The following is a 16,765-nucleotide window of genomic DNA, read 5'->3' on the forward strand; positions in this document are numbered from 1 at the left end:
TTTTGGCAGAGACCTTCTCTTGCCAGGTGCCAAGTGGCTTCTCTCTTTCTTTCCACCTGCCAGGGCAGAAGGGAAGATCAAACACTGCCGAGTGCAGCAGGAGGGCCAGACTGTGCTGCTTGGCAACTCCGAGTTTGAGAGTCTTGTGGACTTGATCAGCTACTATGAAAAGCACCCACTGTACCGCAAGATGAAGCTGAGGTACCCCATCAATGAGGAGACGCTGGAGAAGATAGGGACAGCGGTGAGTGTGGGTGGCTGTTGGAAGAGCTAAGCCAAGGGGTGATGGACAGGTCCATTTTGAGCTGGTCCCTTGAAGGGGTGGTGTGTGAGCCATCCCTGTGCTTCCCAGTCCACACCTCTTGGGGCTTCATGCCCTGTTGGAAACACTGGGTTGAGTGAAATCTATTGCTGCTCCCCTGACCCAGGTCAGCAGGGAGTATGGGCTTGGGCATGTTTGCTGCGTGCAGCGTCATTTTTGGTCTTGTGCCTTCCCTGGGGCGTTCTCCCTACCCCCCCCAAGGTAGGGGGCCTGTTCTCCTTCAGAGCCACTGCTGTAACTGCTGGCCCTTTGCTTCCGCAGGAGCCGGACTACGGAGCCCTTTACGAGGGACGCCACCCCGGGTTCTACGTGGAAGCCAATCCCATGCCCACCTTCAAGGTATGCTCACTGCTTGGCATGAAACAGCCTGCAGGGCCTGAGGGTTTAGCAAGTGTCTCTGGTTTCCAAGAGCTGTATTATTTTGCGCACCTTTCCAGCCTGTGAAGGGGAGCCCTGCTCTAGGCTGAGCCTGCAGGTTCCCAGCCTGGGCTGCCTCTTGTTTGCTCCAAAGCAAACCCATCGGTGGCTCCGACGCAAAGGGAAGTGCCCGTGCAGGGCCATGCCACGCTTGTGACTTCTGGTTTGGCATGAATGTGTGCCTTGATTTGTTCTGCAAGGGTCACTAGGGTCTGGCAGCCTCTGGCAGCAGGGTTGGATGCTGCCTGCACACGACATGCCTCACAGCCCCTGCAGCAAACCCGTCTGCAGTGGGAGCTGATCTCTCATCCCACGGGCTGGCTGACCATGTGTCCATCTGCTCCCCGGCCTCACGGGACCCCTCCTCATTGCAGTGCGCAGTCAAAGCCCTGTTCGATTACAAGGCACAGCGGGAGGACGAGCTCACCTTCACCAAAAACGCCATCATCCAGAATGTGGAGAAACAGGAAGGAGGCTGGTGAGTTGGTCCTGAGCCTCCTTTTTTCCCTCGGGGACACAGTCAAACCTTGGTGTTACCATCCATACAGAGGTGTCTCTCCTCTAGGGGTGGCTCTGTCTGGGGATTGCCCACAAGCGGCACAGCCCCACGAGTCCTAAAAGCAGATGATGGAGGAGCTGCCTGTCCCCCGTGACCCCCAGCCAGGATGCTCTGGGATCCCACGGTGGGTGCTGACACTGCCCCTTCCCTCTCTTCCAGGTGGAGAGGAGATTATGGTGGCAAGAAGCAGCTGTGGTTCCCTTCCAACTACGTAGAGGAAATTACTGGTCCCAGTAGCCTGGAGCCAGAGCGGGAGGTGAGCTTATGCCTGAGCAGAGCAGGGAGGGGTGGTGGGGAGGAGTGCATGTGAGCAGCCCCCTGGGCCTGGCTGCACTGCCCAGCACCGTCCTGCCTGTGCTTTGTTCCCAGCAGCATCTGGATGAGAACAGCCCCCTGGGAGACCTGCTCGGAGGTGTCCTGGATGTGCCCTCCTGCCAGATCGGTGAGTGCCAGCGAGGGGTGGAGAACAGGGAGGGTCTTACAGCCCTGTTGCGTAATGTCTGTGGATCTCCTGGGCCAAAGGGCTTCGGTCTCCATCTGTCTCTAGGCACCCCTGTGCCTGCTGCAAGCGAACACCAGTCCATGTGTGTGCTTGCCGTGTGGTGACACACTCCGCTGCTGCTCCCGGCACGGAGGGTGCCTTGGGATTTGGGGCTCAGGCATGTCCTGGCAGCCTGAGTACAGCTGAGGAGCACTGGGGGTCCTGCCAAGAAGCCACTCCAACACGCCTGGAACCTGGTCTCGGGGGCAGCTGCCCCACGGGCAAGGGAGCTCAGACCAATTTTTTAGGCTCCTTCTTTTCTGTAAGGATTTGTACTCCCTTGCATACGTGTGGTCCAGCCTCTGTGCCGGGCTGCCGCAGGCTCTGGGGCTCCTGGGTGCTGGCTGAGCTGGGTCTGCAGCTCCCTGCCGTCCCTCGGCTCCTTGGAGCCCAGAGGTCGTTGTGCTCCAGGTGGCTGTTCCCACCTGGGCACTTCAGGGCACAGAGTGAAGGAAGATGCAGGCATGGGAGGAAGATGCAGGAATGGGAGGAAGAAGGTATTACAAAGGCCCCGTGAGGCTTCTCAGCCCATTGGGGTACACTCTGCATCCTCACCTGTTGCTTCTTGGGCTCCATCTGTGGCCTCCAATGACCAGGAATGGGAACATCTCCTAGCTGAAGAGTTCCAGGGCATCTCTGAAAGTCCCTCCATGTCTGTCCTCTCCCTTCCTCCCTCTGTGGTGTGAAGGACTTGGCTCAGCATCTGCTTGTGACCTTGCCCTCTGCTCCCTCTCCCCATGCAGCCATCCGCCCCGAGGGGAAGAACAACCGCCTCTTCGTCTTCTCCATTAGCATGGCCTCGGTGTCACGCTTGTCCCTTGATGTGGCAGCTGATACACAAGAGGACTTGCTGGACTGGGTGAAGAAGATCCGGGAGGCAGCCCAGACAGCTGATGCACGGGTGAGTCTGGAGAGCCCTTGGCAGGGGAGACATCTCCTTGCCACGTCCTGGATTTTCCGGGAGTCGAGGAGCAGGTGGAGGCTGGTGGGAGGGTGGCAAGGTAGCAGCCTGCAATGAGTGGCAGAGCAGTTACAAAGATGATAAAGCCAGAGTGATCTTTGACAACATAGCAAGGGGTGGTGGCCACGCATTGTGGCTTTGAGAGTTTTGGGCTGGACGTCTGGGAAGACTGGTCCGTTGGGAGGGTGTTTCAGCCTCAGGAGGTGGGGGAATCTCCATCCATGGAGGGTGACCAGGCTCAGCTACAAGGCCACAGCCGCCCTGCGCTGATACCGGTGCCAGTCCTGCTCCAGATGGGAGGTGGGACCCACCAAGGGCCCTTCCCATGGGTGCTGTCGTGGTGTTCCACCGTGCAGACCCAGCAGACCTGCTAGTGGTTCCCACAGCATGGGCAGGAGCGGCCACTCCAGGTGAGCTGGGTTATCCAGCGCCGCTGCTCCCACCTGGCCGTGACACCTCATTCTCCCTCTGTTGGCAGCTCTCTGAAGGGAAGATGATGGAGAGGAGGAAGAAGATTGCCCTGGAGCTTTCGGAGCTGGTGGTCTATTGCCGACCGGTGCCCTTTGATGAAGAGAGTGAGCATCTGCTGGTCTGGTGGCCACCACAGGCAGTCACCATGGCATTACAGACCCTGCGGTGTGCCCCGAGGTGCTGCTTTGGCTAGATCTCAGCAGAGGGCAGATGTCCAAAGCAAGCTGGAACCAGCTTACATTGGAGCTCTGGAAATGTCCTTCTCCAGAGGGTGGAAGTTCCCTTCCTCATCCCTCTGTTGCTGGGATCTGTTACCCTCCAGAGCAGCTGCTGAGGGAGTGGGGCTGGAGACCGTCAAGCCCGATCACTGAGAGTGGTTTTGATGCTTTCAGCTGTCAGTGTCGGGCACCCAGCAAACACCTGCTGGGGCAGAGCAGGTTCTGCACTGCCTGATGGTACTTGAGCCAAGGGCAGAGAGGATGGTGTTAGTGGGGTGGTTGAAGCGTCTGGAAAGGGAATGTGCTCCTGGCTTACACTGTGCTGTCTCCTCCCAGAGATCGGCACAGAGAGGGCCTGTTACCGAGATATGTCCTCCTTCCCCGAGACCAAGGCGGAAAAGTATGTCAACAAGATCAAAGGCAAGAAGTTCCTGCAATACAACCGCCTGCAGCTCTCCCGCATCTACCCCAAGGGCCAGCGCCTCGACTCCTCCAACTACGACCCCCTGCCCATGTGGATCTGCGGCAGCCAGCTGGTAGCACTCAACTTCCAGACCCCAGGTGCGGGCAGCAGGCGGGGAGGGTGGGCAGGCTCCTGGGGTACCCTGCGCCTCCTCCGAGCCACCAGCCTGCACGCCTGCTGGCTTGGTCCCAGTAAACAGAGGGTCTGGGAGGGACTCTGGGTCTGGGAGGGGCTCTGCAGGGAGCAAGACCCAGTGTTCAGGTCCGGGCTGCAGGGGAAATGTGCTGCAGAGGGCTGGGTTGGCCAAGGGAGCTAGGCTGAGCCAGGAGGTTGTGGTGCCAGGAGGACAAGATGAAATGAAGAGGAAGCAGGGAGTTCCCCTGAGGTCCCTGGTGACTGGCAGGGCAGCAGAGTGGTACCAAAGGGGGACAGTGCAGCCCCAGCCTTGGGACACCAGCTGGTTGCAAGGTCTGAGTCAAGCTCGCTGCTCTGCTCACCAGCTTCCAGTCCTGCTCCTGCCAGGCTTCCCCCTTTCCCTGGCCCTTGCCAAACCCTGCTGTGAGCCTGTTCAGCTCACCAACCCACCAGAAAACTACCTGCCTCTTTTTTTCTCCTGCTTTTCCATTCCTTTTGTGAACTCGAGCATCTCACAGGGTGGTTTGGCAAATGCCAGAGCCAGCACAAGGAAAGCTGAAAGGAGAGGGAGGAAAAGAAGGAGGTGACCTGTGGTGCACCAGGTAGTTGGGCAGATCGTGCATGAGAAAGTCACCCCATGGCCCCAGCACGTGCACAGGCTGCAGTGAGGCCGTGGTGCATGAGGCATTGCCAAGGGATGGGCCAGGTCCCCTTGCAGAGGGCTTCCCGTGAGGCACCAATAATCCAGGTGATCTGGCTCGTGGAAGGGGCACAGGGTCTCCTCCCTCCATCTCCTGCCTGTGCTCTCCAGACAAGCCCATGCAGATGAACCAGGCCTTGTTCATGTCCAGCGGCCAGTGTGGGTACGTCTTGCAGCCAGCCAACATGCGGGATGACATCTTTGACCCCTTCGACAAGAGCACGCTGCGGGGTGTTGAGCCGCTCTCCATCTCCATTGAGGTCAGTACCTCCTCCCAGCGTGGGAGGAAGACAGGGTCGTATCCAGGCGGTTATACCAAGCTTGGGGTGATAGAATGGTTTTTCCACGTTCCTGGCCTCTGTCTGCAGCTGCCTCTCACCAAAGCCCTCAGCCCCTGGCTGGGATCGCAGGCTTGGAGACCCCTTGCCGAAGTGGGGTACCCGAGGGATGCTGCTGAGGGAAGCGCTGCCAGCCTCCCCGGCTGCCTGGAGAGCAGGAGCAGGAGCACCCCTGGGTGCTTCCCCCAGGACCCCTCCTGCCCAGGGGCCTGTGCCAGCAGGTGGCATCCCTGAGCCGCGGAGGTGGCATCCCTGTCCCCAAAGCTTGGCTGGGACTGCCCGCATGATGGCTCCCAACGGGATAACACAAGAGCTGTGCCTTGTCCCCTCCTTGTCACTCAGTTGCTCTGGTCTCGATGTTTCCATGCCGCCTTGCTCATGGCCCCTCTCGGGAAGAAGCTCAAGGTCAGAGCGGACTTTTCGGCCTGGTCTGCGTTGCACTGTTGGTGATGATGATAAGAGTGTGTGTGTGTGCTGGTAGGGGGTAGTGGAGGATGGACTGTGGATGCTCGTTGAATCTTTTTGTTCCCAGATGGTGGGACTGGGGCTGGACCATGCCTGTGTCAGCTCACAGAGCTGCACAGCAGAGGCTCTGCAGGGGTACAGGACAGCTCGCCAGGCAAAGCCCCTGGAGGGATGGGAAGGCTGTGACTGTGCCAAACCAGATGGCCCTCGTGTTTGGACCAGCGGCTGTCCCACTAGCCTGTACAGGCATCCCTGGTGGTCTCGGAGCTGAGCTGAGGGTCAGCAGTCTCCTTTGCAAGTCTTTTCAGCTCAAGCAGACCTTGGGGAGGAGGCAGAGGAGATCCTGCCTGTGGGCGCTCACAGGTTTCCAACAGCATACCCAAACTGCTCCTCTGAGGCCACCTCTGTTTTGGCATGATCCCACCTAAGAGAGCCACAGACCTTTTCAGTGAGGACGCCCCATCGTGTCCCATCTGCACCATTGACTCTGGATCCACTGTCTCCCTAAAAATCCCTGGCACCGTTTCCCTGCACTGCCTGTTTCCCAAAGTCTTCCTGCATCTCGAGATGCAGCTGCAACCACCAGGTGTCAAAAGTCCCTGTGCCACAGCCTGTCACTGTCTCCTTTAAGAGACAGGCTCAGCCTTTTGTCCTCTGGCAAAACTGCCCGATGTCCCCACCAAAGCCAGCTTTCACGGATGGAGAAGCCGTCCCGAGCCCAGCATGACTCAAAGCACATGATCCAGCATTGGCAGCGTGTCCTTCCCCTGCAACAGCAGCGTGCCGACAGCATGCTGGAGTGACATATGGCCACTGGCAAGAGGGAGCTGGGATTTCTTTCTCCTGCAAGGAAGCAGGTTGTCATTTGAGTGGAGCACAGACTGTGCTATGAACAGGAGGCAGAGCAGCAGCAGAGCTGCTCCTTTTCGTCAAGCCAAGGCAGGAGGGCCAAGAAGTTTCAGCAGAGAAGGTGTCGTCCAGCATAGCTCTCCAGGCAGGGGGAGGCGGCTCAGCTTGGCAGCCCAGTTCCAGCTTGGCAGGCTGGGGGATGGATGCGGTGGTCCCAGGGCTGGCTGTACAGGCGGCAGACAGGCACCTGGGGCAGTTCAGCTGCCTTTTTTTATGGCTTACAAGTCAAACTGGTGATCAGTAACACCGTAGCAGCTTCCAGGGGTGGGAGCTGGTTTTCTCTGAGAGGCAGGCTGTGCTGGGCTGCCTGTCAGCATCTCTTCTCTCTCCAATCGGCAGAGCCAGGCTGATTTATTTGGAAAGAAAATGTCTCGGTATGCAAACACAATTTTTTCCTTTGCTTCCATCTCTTACCAAGTCTCTCCTGCTCTCTGCCCAGGTCCTGGGAGCCCGGCATCTTCCCAAAAATGGAAGGGGAATTGTTTGTCCATTTGTGGAGGTGGAGGTGTCTGGCGCCGAGTACGACAACGCCAAGCAGAAAACCGAGATCGTGGGTGAGTGGGTTAGCGAAGGGAAGGGAGAGGGGTGTACCACCACTCCTGCCCGCAGCGTGAGCCGCAGAGCCTGCGCTGGGCTGGGGGCTGCCATGCTGTCCATCAGCTCAGCATCAGCCGAGGCGGGCGGCAGGGGCACGGGGCTCGGGGGGGCTGCCTGTTGACAGCAGTGTTTTGTGACTAGCCGACAACGGCCTGAACCCTCTCTGGACGCCGAAGCAGTTCCACTTTCAGGTCACCAACCCCGACTTTGCCTTCCTCCGCTTCGTGGTGTACGAGGAGGACATGTTCAGCGATGAGAACTTCCTGGCTCAGGCCACCTTCCTGGTGAAAGGCTTGAAGACGGGTAAAGCACTTGGGGAAGCCAGGAGGGGGTGTCGTGGTGGTCCTCACCAGTTTGCTAATTGCATCATTAGCCTGGGAGCCACAGAGTTTCACAGGAGGATGCTGTCAGTCCCCAGGCTGGCTCAGTCCCTCCTGTCCCCATGACAGGTCACAGCCCCAACCAGGTAAAGGAAGGAAGAAGCCACTCCTAATAACCCTTGGGGCCAACTGCCGCTTGAGGGGAGCTGGGGGAGGGGAGGGCGGTTGGAGAAGACCCGCTTGAGTTCTGTGCCAGGGGACCAACACGTCCGTGCCTGTGCTACAAGTGATGCCGGTGCTGTCTCTGCCACAGGTTTCCGAGCTGTACCCCTGAAGAACAACTACAGCGAGAACCTGGAGTTGGCTTCCCTGCTCGTCAAGATAGACATTTTCCCTAGCAAGGTATGGTGGGTCACGCACGAGAAGGTGACGCTGCTGCAGGGCTGAGGAGCAAAGGCAGCGAGCCCTGCTGGGTGCTGCCCTGTTCGGAGCAGCGATGCTCAGCGTTGCCTGGCGGAGTTTCCAGTGCTGCTCTGTAGTGATGCACAGAGGGTTGGGTGAGATGGCAAGCGCTGGCTTTGCCTCCTGCAGCGAGTCAGGGCGTTTCAGGCAGGGTCCTGCCTGGGCTGCATTTGACCTGCTGGGAAATCCCTGCAGCAAAAGCTAAAGGAGGCAGATTTGCTCCGTTCCAGTCCCTGTCTGCGCTCTGAGGAAGTTACAGCTCAGTATCACGGAGCCTGGCTGGCCTGGGGCTGTCTGCGTTGGCATAAGCAGAGGGCAGGGCTCCTTCAGAGGCAGATGTTTATTTCTTCATTTAAAATGATGCTGGTGTGAGCCAGTGATGGTTGTTAAAGACAGAACAGCTGCATGTTGCAAACCCTAAGACCCCATGAGCCCTGGACACACTGCGTGGCAGCTTGCAGGGCCCTGCACCAGGACTGCTTTTACTAGAAGACTTAGGCTTTGAAATCCCAAGCCCTTTACTACTGTATTTTTTTTCTTTTTGTCTGATCCAAGCAGGAGAATGGCGAAATAAACCTCTTCAGTGCTTCAGCCTTACGGGAACGAGCAGGGGATGCTTCCAATCAGCTGCTGGCGAGCAGAGGCAGAGAGGGGTCCTTCGAGTCGCGGTACCAGCAGCCCTTTGAGGACTTCCGAGTGTCGCAGGAGCAGCTAGCTGACCACTTTGAGAGCCGGGAGCGAAGGTGTGCCAGCACTCACTGAGCTCCTCCCAGCACGAGACACCCCCCCCAGCATTTAGTCTCCTTGGTGGAGGCAGACAAACAGCCTCCCAGTAACCCAGAGCGGAGCTGCAGCCTTGTTTGCTGCATGAAAACTCTAAATATCAGTACGAAAGTTGTGCCAGTCCTTTGGGAAATCGCTGCTTTGGGTTCTCTGGGAGGAGGGTGGGACACGGAGCTGAGCCCCTGCTTTCCTCCTTCCTTTTGACACTGGCATTGCCCATCATTATCCCTCGGTCAGCCTGAGCCATGTCCCTTCTCTGTGCCCCCTGCAGGGTACTGCGGAGGACCCGGGTCAACGGGGACAACCGGCTGTAGCCCATCTCGGCGGGCGAAAGCACCTCCAGTGCTTGTGAATCTCACGGCACGCTGTGAACTGGTTTCTATGGAAACGGCACTGCTATGGCCTACTTTCAGGCAGCTTTTCCAGTTTCTCTGCTGAAGTGTGTTCGAGTGGAGAACTAAAAAAAAAAAAAAAATAAAAAAAATTGGAAAAAACCCAAACCCCTAACCAACCCCAAACACCCACCAACCTTCACCACCAAGCCCTTAACGAAGCGTAGCGATGCGTACAGCCTGCCAGCCGCCGAGGTGAGAGACGAAACTGTCTATAATCACACAGAAAGAGACCCAAAACCCCCCAACCAGCCCTCCACCGTCGCTGTTCCGCCTGTGCTCCCAGAGATCCCGCTCCTGCGCCGCTGCTGGAGGCCCGTTGCAGCCATCCTCTGGGTGAGGGGGCACGTCAGCCACCCAGGCAGCCAATATCTTCTGTCCTGGCGGCATCGCATCTACCTACCTGTATAGCCACTGCCTATGGGTCCAGTAGTGAAACTCTACATTTACAAGGCCGCTCTAGCTTTAAACGACAATAAAAGTGTCAGTATTACACGCGTGGTGTCTCAGGTGTCTGGCAGTTTGCCCCCCTAGTGTTTCAGGGGGGAGCTGGGGTGGCTGCACTGCTCCCCCCATCCTCCTGGCTTTAGGCGGGGGGTTGCAGCTACTGGGGGGAGAAATAACCAGGAGGGGCCCCAGGTTTAATGTTCACTCAAAAGGGTAAAATAAGGGTATGTGCTACAGCTCACCATGCTTTTCTGAACCAGACTGGGGACAAGCAGTTACTCCAGGCTGCAGAAGGGCTCCTAGGACGAAGGTACTTGGGCTCTGGCACGCTGCTGGGTCGGTCACTTGTGGTCTTACCCTGCAGGTAAGTTGTCATGCTTTTAAAACAAATGGGAGGGTTGTGACTGAGCATTCCCCCCTCCCCACCAAGCAGCTGGGGTGCATGGGGAGGGCTGTGCCCTGCACAGGGCAGTTCTCGCTGTTGTGCGCTGGTAGCACTGGGCACAAGGGCACCATCATGGACTTCCCCGAACCTAAGTGCAATCACCAGTCAACTCACATTTATCTTTTACGCTCTTTATTTAGGAACAACCAAAAATGTCTGGTTTCATTTCAACAAACTGTACAAGCAAGCTCTTCCCCTCGCCCACCCTCACATCCACATATACAAAAGGAAGGGAAACTTGCCATTCACTTCTCAGAAGTGGCATTGTTGCTACAGGGAGTTCTCGCCCTCAGAATAAGAGCAGGTAAAGTCCATAGCAGGTACAAGCTACCCTAGCCCTAGTAATAGCTACAGCCCACAATCACAGGCAGCTTCACTTTTTTTTCCTCTTGAAAACCTTTACCAAAAGTAAAAACTATTTCCTGTCTCACACGATTGCCAAGGTGACCATCTAAAATTGTGGTCTTAAAAAAAAACACAATTAATAACCCCACTGGAACCCCCCACACCTCCCTGGTACAAAGACGGTTTACACAGCAGAGCCCTCGCTCTGCTCCCTAGCTGCACGGCCACCCTTATGAAAGGTCCCGTTGCAGCTACAATTACATTTTCCTTTGGATAAATCCAAGCAAAAATTCCAGGTCATTCAGCACCAGCATGATTTCTAAATAATAATTAAAAAAAAAAAAAAAAAAAAAAAGAGACCCCGTTAGGCTGACTTTGTGGTCTGCTGAGAAACAAAGTGATCAACACACTGTTCCCAAAGTCTCTCTTTTAGTGCAATGTTAGTATGTGCAAGGGGAATCACAGCCACGTACCCATAACACCACCACGAGCCAGATGGGGCAGAGAGAAAGTGCAATTTTAGCAAGACGTTTTCTATGCCGTGGATTCCTAGCCCAACCTTCACTAGCACCAGTAAGCAAGAGTCCTCCTAATACCACCTTCCACCAGTACAGGGAAAAAGTGGCTTTAATTGTGCCATCAAAATATGGCCAGCGTCAGCCAACAGAGCACTCTTTACTGGAACAGGTGATAACATGAAAACAAAAAAAGAAATAAAAAAAAAAAAATCACTGCTTAGGTAACAGAGCTCCCTTGCTCTGCTTTAAAGTTTTGCGACGCTGATCCAGCATTCCTGGCAGGGACCACTGCCAGTAAAACATACAGCAGAAACTAAACTTGATAAAAAGAAGTACAGCTTGCAAGTGTCTCACCCCCCCTCCATTTGCAGTGTTGCCTAATCTTACCCTGCTGGTTTTATGATCAACTGAGAAATTACAACAGAGCTTACTGCCATGAGCTGAATCACATCAGGCCACCAATTCATTTGACAAGAGCAAAGCCAAAATTACCTGGGCAACAGGAGAGCGAAGTTTACATCCGTTTTAAATACTATCAACTTGACTGGAAGGTGCATCATTGTATTAACTTTCTTATTTCTGCCTAAGTGCTGAAAATCATCTTTCTCTTCTGATTCCCAGTGACCCAGCCTCCAAATATCACCTTCTGATCAGGTTACCTCTGTAACGTCTCCAAGAGAGGGGCTGCAGAGAAGACAGAATACAACACTTCTACCCCTGACCAAAAATCGTTGCTTCTCATTAAAAAAATAATAAATAAATACCCCATCCCAAATGGAAAACCAGCCTTCTACAGCCTCCTCTTCCTCCTGAACAGACATGGGACACCTAGCAAAAATTAATCAAGCAGGTTCCTTGCAGCTCCAGCTTCTGTGCGAGCATCGCCTGAGCAGGTTAAGGCTCTGCATTCAGCTGTGGGCTTCTCTTGGTGACCAACGCAAGCCCCTGGCAGGGAGGGGACATGCTGCTGTGCTAAATACCTGTGGCTGGACCTCTGCAGGCATTTGCTGGATGCCATGCATCGAAGCAATCACCTGTGCTCAATCCTGTCACCTCGGCTGTGGGCCAGTGGAAATAGGAGCCTGTGAATTATCGGGGTTTTAGCATTCTGCTCAAAAAAAAAAAAAAAAAAGGGAAAAAAAACCCAGAATGGTCTCCAGGATGTTAATTAAGGAGCTGAAAAATAAGCTACCCAAATAAAACACACAGCCATGTCTAGAAATCTCATGGCAGGGCCTGCTGACATGAATGAATGAAGTAACTGTTCCTTGCATCAGGAGAACCAGCAGCCACTTACATGAGCAAGCCAGGTACAGCACAAATCAGCGTTTCAGGTTATTAAGCAATTGGATTGTGTCCTTAATCTAAGCAGCCTCAGAGATGTAAGTAACAAGATTCACGTGGATTAAAAATGATAGTTACTACTGTGCCTGTCGAGCCCAAGCTCACACATGGTGGGTGGAGGTAAAAAATTTCATTTCCCTTCCTTGCTGATGCTGGCTACATGACCTCTCTCTTACACCCCTCCTTTCAAGTCATATAGTCATCTTTGATTAGATGATGATAAATATTCACACACTGTAGAACTGTGGTGACACTTCCTCTTAACACCAGAAGAGCTGCTGCTGGGACTGTCAAGCCACCTCTCAATTTTTCCTTTCAGTTTCAGATGCAAACACATTCCTAATGTCCTGCACCAAAACCTGAATCTATTTGGAGAGGACACCTGCTTCTCCTCAGCTTCAAAAACGATGCAATAGGGAAACAGAGGACCACAGACCCCTAAAAAATCTTCAGCTTATACTTTCATGGAGATTTCAAGTCAACTAAAAAATGCAGATAACAAGGAATGTAGGAGTTAGAAAGGGAACTCGATTACTTTTTTGTTTTTCTGTCTCTAAATCTTACCCTCCCCACGCAATGGGGCTTGCCAGCCCAGTTGCTGCGTCCGAGGGGAGTCTGAATGGAACCACTTTTTAAAATTCCTCCGACCCAAAAGAAAGAAAACTCCTGCTGTGCTTGTATGAATACATGGAGACAAAGCTCAAAAACCTCAGCAGCTTCCAACCCTCAAGGCTGGTTTTTCTGTGTACACTGGGAAATTCTCCCTCTAGCTCACAAGACTTCTCTTTTCAGTTTTTCTGGAAAACTGGCCGAATACAATCCAAGTGCAAAAACTTCCAGCTAGTGCACGGAAAAATGGTTTGAAGGGACCATTTCATACCATAGTCCTCAAGCATTTCTGTAGATGGAGCGGGGATCACTCTTCCAATTAGCCATAGACCTTTAAGTGTACACCAAAAATCCCACAGAAAATCACCTTGAATGGGCAAACTACACTTCCAACACGTTTATATAGCAAGTAGTTAGTAAAAGTGTACATTTTTAATGTACATCTTAATGCAATAAAGAATCAATGGCATATCTGAACTGTATATATGTGTACTTAAATAAACCTGCATGTACATAGACACTAGAGAGTAAATTGACCTACCTGTATTTGTTCTCTGAAGGTAACACCGTACATACACTCATACTCTTGGGCCGCACGACTCCCAGATCTGCTACCTCTGGCTCTAGGACCACCCAGATTCTCCCCTCGCCTGGAACATTTTGGGGTGTGCAGGATTGTGCCCGTGAGGGTGAACCCCTGGAGCTCTGGCTGTCTCCGCAGCGCAGCCACCCCTGCTTTCCCAGAGGAGAGCCGCGGGGCTGCTGCCCACCTGGGCGACAGGAGGCAGAGGGGGGATTGCTGCCAGTTATGCCTCCAACCACGGCGTGGCCAGCACTAGTGCTTCCAAAGAGAAAGAAATTGAGGGAGCCTGGTGTCACAGCAGGGTGTTCTGGGTCAACGCCACCCCGGCTCGAAGCATTTGGGGGATTCATCAGCCTGCCAAGGGATGGCTGCAGGGTGGGTGCCTGCCTCCGAGCACATCACCCCCAGCTCTCTTCAGGGTGCAGGTCATCTCCTTCTGAAGCAAATGCTTGCTCCTGGCCGTGTGGGTTTCACCATGGGCCAGCGGAGCGACATGAGCTCAGGCGCAGGCACCTACCATGCAGGCACGTACCGCCAGGCGGGAGAAAGCCCTCACTCTTGTAAAGCCCTGAGCAGATAAAGTTGAGCAAGGCGGCCTCTTAAACAGGGGACGAAGAAAGAATTGGAAAAGCAAGGACAATTAAAGGTAGAAATCAGACACCATCTTTGGAAGAGGTTCTGAAAGAGCTTTTTTGTTTTTAAACCAGATTTTTTTGTAAATCTCTGGATCCGATCCTTTGGGGTTTGCTACCCACCCTTCTAATAAATATCATTTACCACCAACAATAAAGTCTCCCACATTAAAAAGCTCTCACTAAATAAAAACCTTCTACTGAAAAAGCTTGGCTGAGTTAGTTTGGCAAAAATAAGGAGCTATGACTACTCTCCATAAATACATCAGCGGATAAACACCAAAAACTATTTAAGTTAAAGGACAATGTTGGCTCCAAAACAAACCAGGAATGAACCAGCCATGAATTAATTCAAACTAGAAATTTAAATAAAGTTTCTAACCATTCAAAGGCAGTGAAGTTCTGGAATAGCCTTCCAAGAGCAACAGTGAAGGCAAGACATGGAACCAATTTTGAGCTGGGATTTGATTAGCTTGTGACAGAATGGTCTGACACAGCATTTGGCTGGAATATTCAGCTCAAGAGTTTCCCTTCCAGACCTTGTTTTCTGTTAGAAAAGAATATTAAAAAAATCTTCAAATAGTTGCATCACACAGCAACCACCCAAGACAACATGGGCACATAAAAAATGTACAGGTACTGGCAAACAGGAAGGTTAAATGGGAAATTTATTTTGCTGTTTCGCCAGAACTGTTGCAGATGGACTGGGGAAAAAATGGAAAAAAAAGAGGAGGGAAAAAAAAAAGAAAAAGAAAAAGACTGGAACAAACACTTGAAGTTACCAGCGCTGCTGCAGGAGGATCTGTCATGTAGTGCTGCAACAGGGAAACTTCCTGATTGCAGAAGAGCTGCTGCCTCGCCAATCCCTTGGAGACGACAATGACTTGAACCACTTGCACAGCAACGCTACGTATTCTCTGTGTTTGTTCTCTGAAGAACAGCTTGTTCTCTCTGAACAATGAAAAGGATTCCAGGTCAGGATGGAAAAATTATTATATGCTAGTTCTCAGTGATTAAAGGGAGCCTTGGAGATTTAATAGCCTGCTACAGTCAGTCTCCAAGAGTGCAGGGGAAAATATTCTAGCCAGCAAGGGACAAATGACACCAAACTCCATCACCTGGGTTGTCTGGGCCTGGGAACCTGCTCCTTATTGGAGAGTATGCAATGCGAAATCTAACCTCGTCCACAGGGATGAAAATCTCACTCAACTCCCACTGGACTTCAATGCAAGACTGGCAGTTTTGTTCTCAGACACCTTTCCTTTCCTAACACACACACACTTGTGTGCCCGCAAAGCCCTACATTGCCAGGGCTTAAGGACCAGAAAGGGTGGAGAGGATATATGCAGCCATGCCAACCTTTAGAGAACAAACACCTTAACAGACAGATGCAAAAAAAAAAAAAAAAAAAAAAAAAAAAAAAAAGGAAAAAAGAAAAAAGTACTGTGCCATGATAGTCCATATCTAAGCAATGACCTTGTTTACACAATGTCTGAGATTTGTTATGCTTGTATAGGCAGCTGTAGGCATCGGTATATGAATATGAAATCTGAAAGTCTGTCCACTGTAAAGCAAACAAGAGCATCCTATTTCCTGGGTGCAAGCTGAGCCCCCGCCTCTGCCAGCTCTCAGCCATCTCCTCGGCTGGGCCACCGAGAGCTCTGCACTAAGTGCCCAGTTTTTGCACACATGCTCTCTCGTGTGCTGTGCTCAAAGGTCTCATTTATGGCAGTGCTTTATCACCATGTCCTGCTCCTGAGGTTTGGATCAGGCCGGCCCATGGGTTTCTTAAAGACCAAAAACTTCTTCTCAAGGGTAAGAGTGGATCCTCCAGGGCTGGTGGTTTGAGTTCAGTCTGTTTCTGAAAAAGAACAGAGGTGTCAGAGACACGCCAGCTCACCACAGGGGCCTGCAACCCAGCTGGGGTGCTGGGTGGGGAGGAAGGGGTGCAGGAGTGCCTTGGGATGGGCAAAATTGGGAGCCTTGATGAAGTCAGCTGTGGAGAATGGCTAGCTCCATTCAGAGGAAACCCAAAATCCTCATGAGAGTGGAGCTGGGCTTTGGCCAGCAGCAGGGCTAAGGAGGGACCGAGCCTGCAGCGGTCCAAAGCCATGCACCCTTGCTGAGCACCTCCTGTCTCTGTGCCATCAGGGGTGACGGGCCAACCTCGCTCTGGGTGGCATAAAGCCACACTCGGAGGGTGCTATAGCATGGCCATCTCCGTGACATGGGCACAAAAGCCGGCCCACCACCCTTCCCCACACCGCTCCTCCTGCAGCCGCTGCCCAGCAGAGTGCACGGGGCAACATCCAGACCTCTCAGATGCAAGAAGGGCAGCTGCGAACCCACCCTCCACCTCCTCCAAATTAGACGGGGGAGGGAAGCAATGAATTGTAGTTGATTTTTGTAATTTATTTATTTTTTTAAGGCCTGCAGCCACGGCAGAGGTGTGGGGGGAAGCTCCAAAGCAAGGCAGTGCGGCTGGAGAAGATCCCAGCTGCCCAGCACGCCAGCAAGGGGCTGCGTGCCTGGAGCAGTCGAGGGGCTGCACAGCCCACGGCGGGACTGGGCCAGCGCTCGGCCATCCCCATCTGGTGGGAAGCCCGCCAGGGAGGAAACGGCCCCCAGCTGCACTTCTGAAGAGCCCACGGAGGGCTTGGAAACCAGCTCTCCTCTCCTCCACACGCGCATGCACACGCACACGGCTTTCAAAAGTGAGTCCTGGAGGAGGGGTAGGGCCAGCAGCCGTAAACACCAGTCCTCCACGTCCTCTCTCTCCTTGCAGCCTC

General features: G+C 53.5%; 2 protein-coding genes across 7 annotated transcripts in view; one reads left to right on the forward strand and one right to left on the reverse strand.

The window, feature by feature from the left end:
* PLCG1 (phospholipase C gamma 1) overlaps positions 1–9,548 on the forward strand; it is a 48,865-nt gene extending 39,317 nt beyond the window's left edge. For 2 of the 5 annotated variants that reach the window (XM_056353634.1, XM_056353640.1), the window contains exons 19-32: positions 64–244; positions 584–661; positions 1,114–1,217; positions 1,458–1,554; positions 1,668–1,740; positions 2,583–2,740; positions 3,279–3,375; positions 3,826–4,050; positions 4,899–5,047; positions 6,939–7,053; positions 7,238–7,399; positions 7,730–7,818; positions 8,434–8,621; positions 8,933–9,548. In XM_056353634.1, the coding sequence (XP_056209609.1) occupies positions 64–244; positions 584–661; positions 1,114–1,217; positions 1,458–1,554; positions 1,668–1,740; positions 2,583–2,740; positions 3,279–3,375; positions 3,826–4,050; positions 4,899–5,047; positions 6,939–7,053; positions 7,238–7,399; positions 7,730–7,818; positions 8,434–8,621; positions 8,933–8,975 (1,759 nt within the window). In that variant the 3' untranslated portion in view covers positions 8,976–9,548. The remainder of the gene's footprint in view (positions 1–63; positions 245–583; positions 662–1,113; positions 1,218–1,457; positions 1,555–1,667; positions 1,741–2,582; positions 2,741–3,278; positions 3,376–3,825; positions 4,051–4,898; positions 5,048–6,938; positions 7,054–7,237; positions 7,400–7,729; positions 7,819–8,433; positions 8,622–8,932) is intronic. The other 3 variants (XM_056353638.1, XM_056353637.1, XM_056353639.1) reach the window with 3 other exon arrangements.
* A 512-nt stretch (positions 9,549–10,060) lies between these two features.
* ZHX3 (zinc fingers and homeoboxes 3) overlaps positions 10,061–16,765 on the reverse strand; it is a 50,488-nt gene continuing 43,783 nt past the window's right edge. For both annotated transcript variants that reach the window (XM_056353641.1, XM_056353642.1), the window contains one exon: positions 10,061–15,837. In XM_056353641.1, the coding sequence (XP_056209616.1) occupies positions 15,827–15,837 (11 nt within the window). In that variant the 3' untranslated portion in view covers positions 10,061–15,826. The remainder of the gene's footprint in view (positions 15,838–16,765) is intronic.

The sequence above is a fragment of the Falco biarmicus genome, chromosome 10 (genome assembly GCF_023638135.1).
Source record: "Falco biarmicus isolate bFalBia1 chromosome 10, bFalBia1.pri, whole genome shotgun sequence".
Lineage (NCBI taxonomy): Eukaryota > Metazoa > Chordata > Aves > Falconiformes > Falconidae > Falco > Falco biarmicus.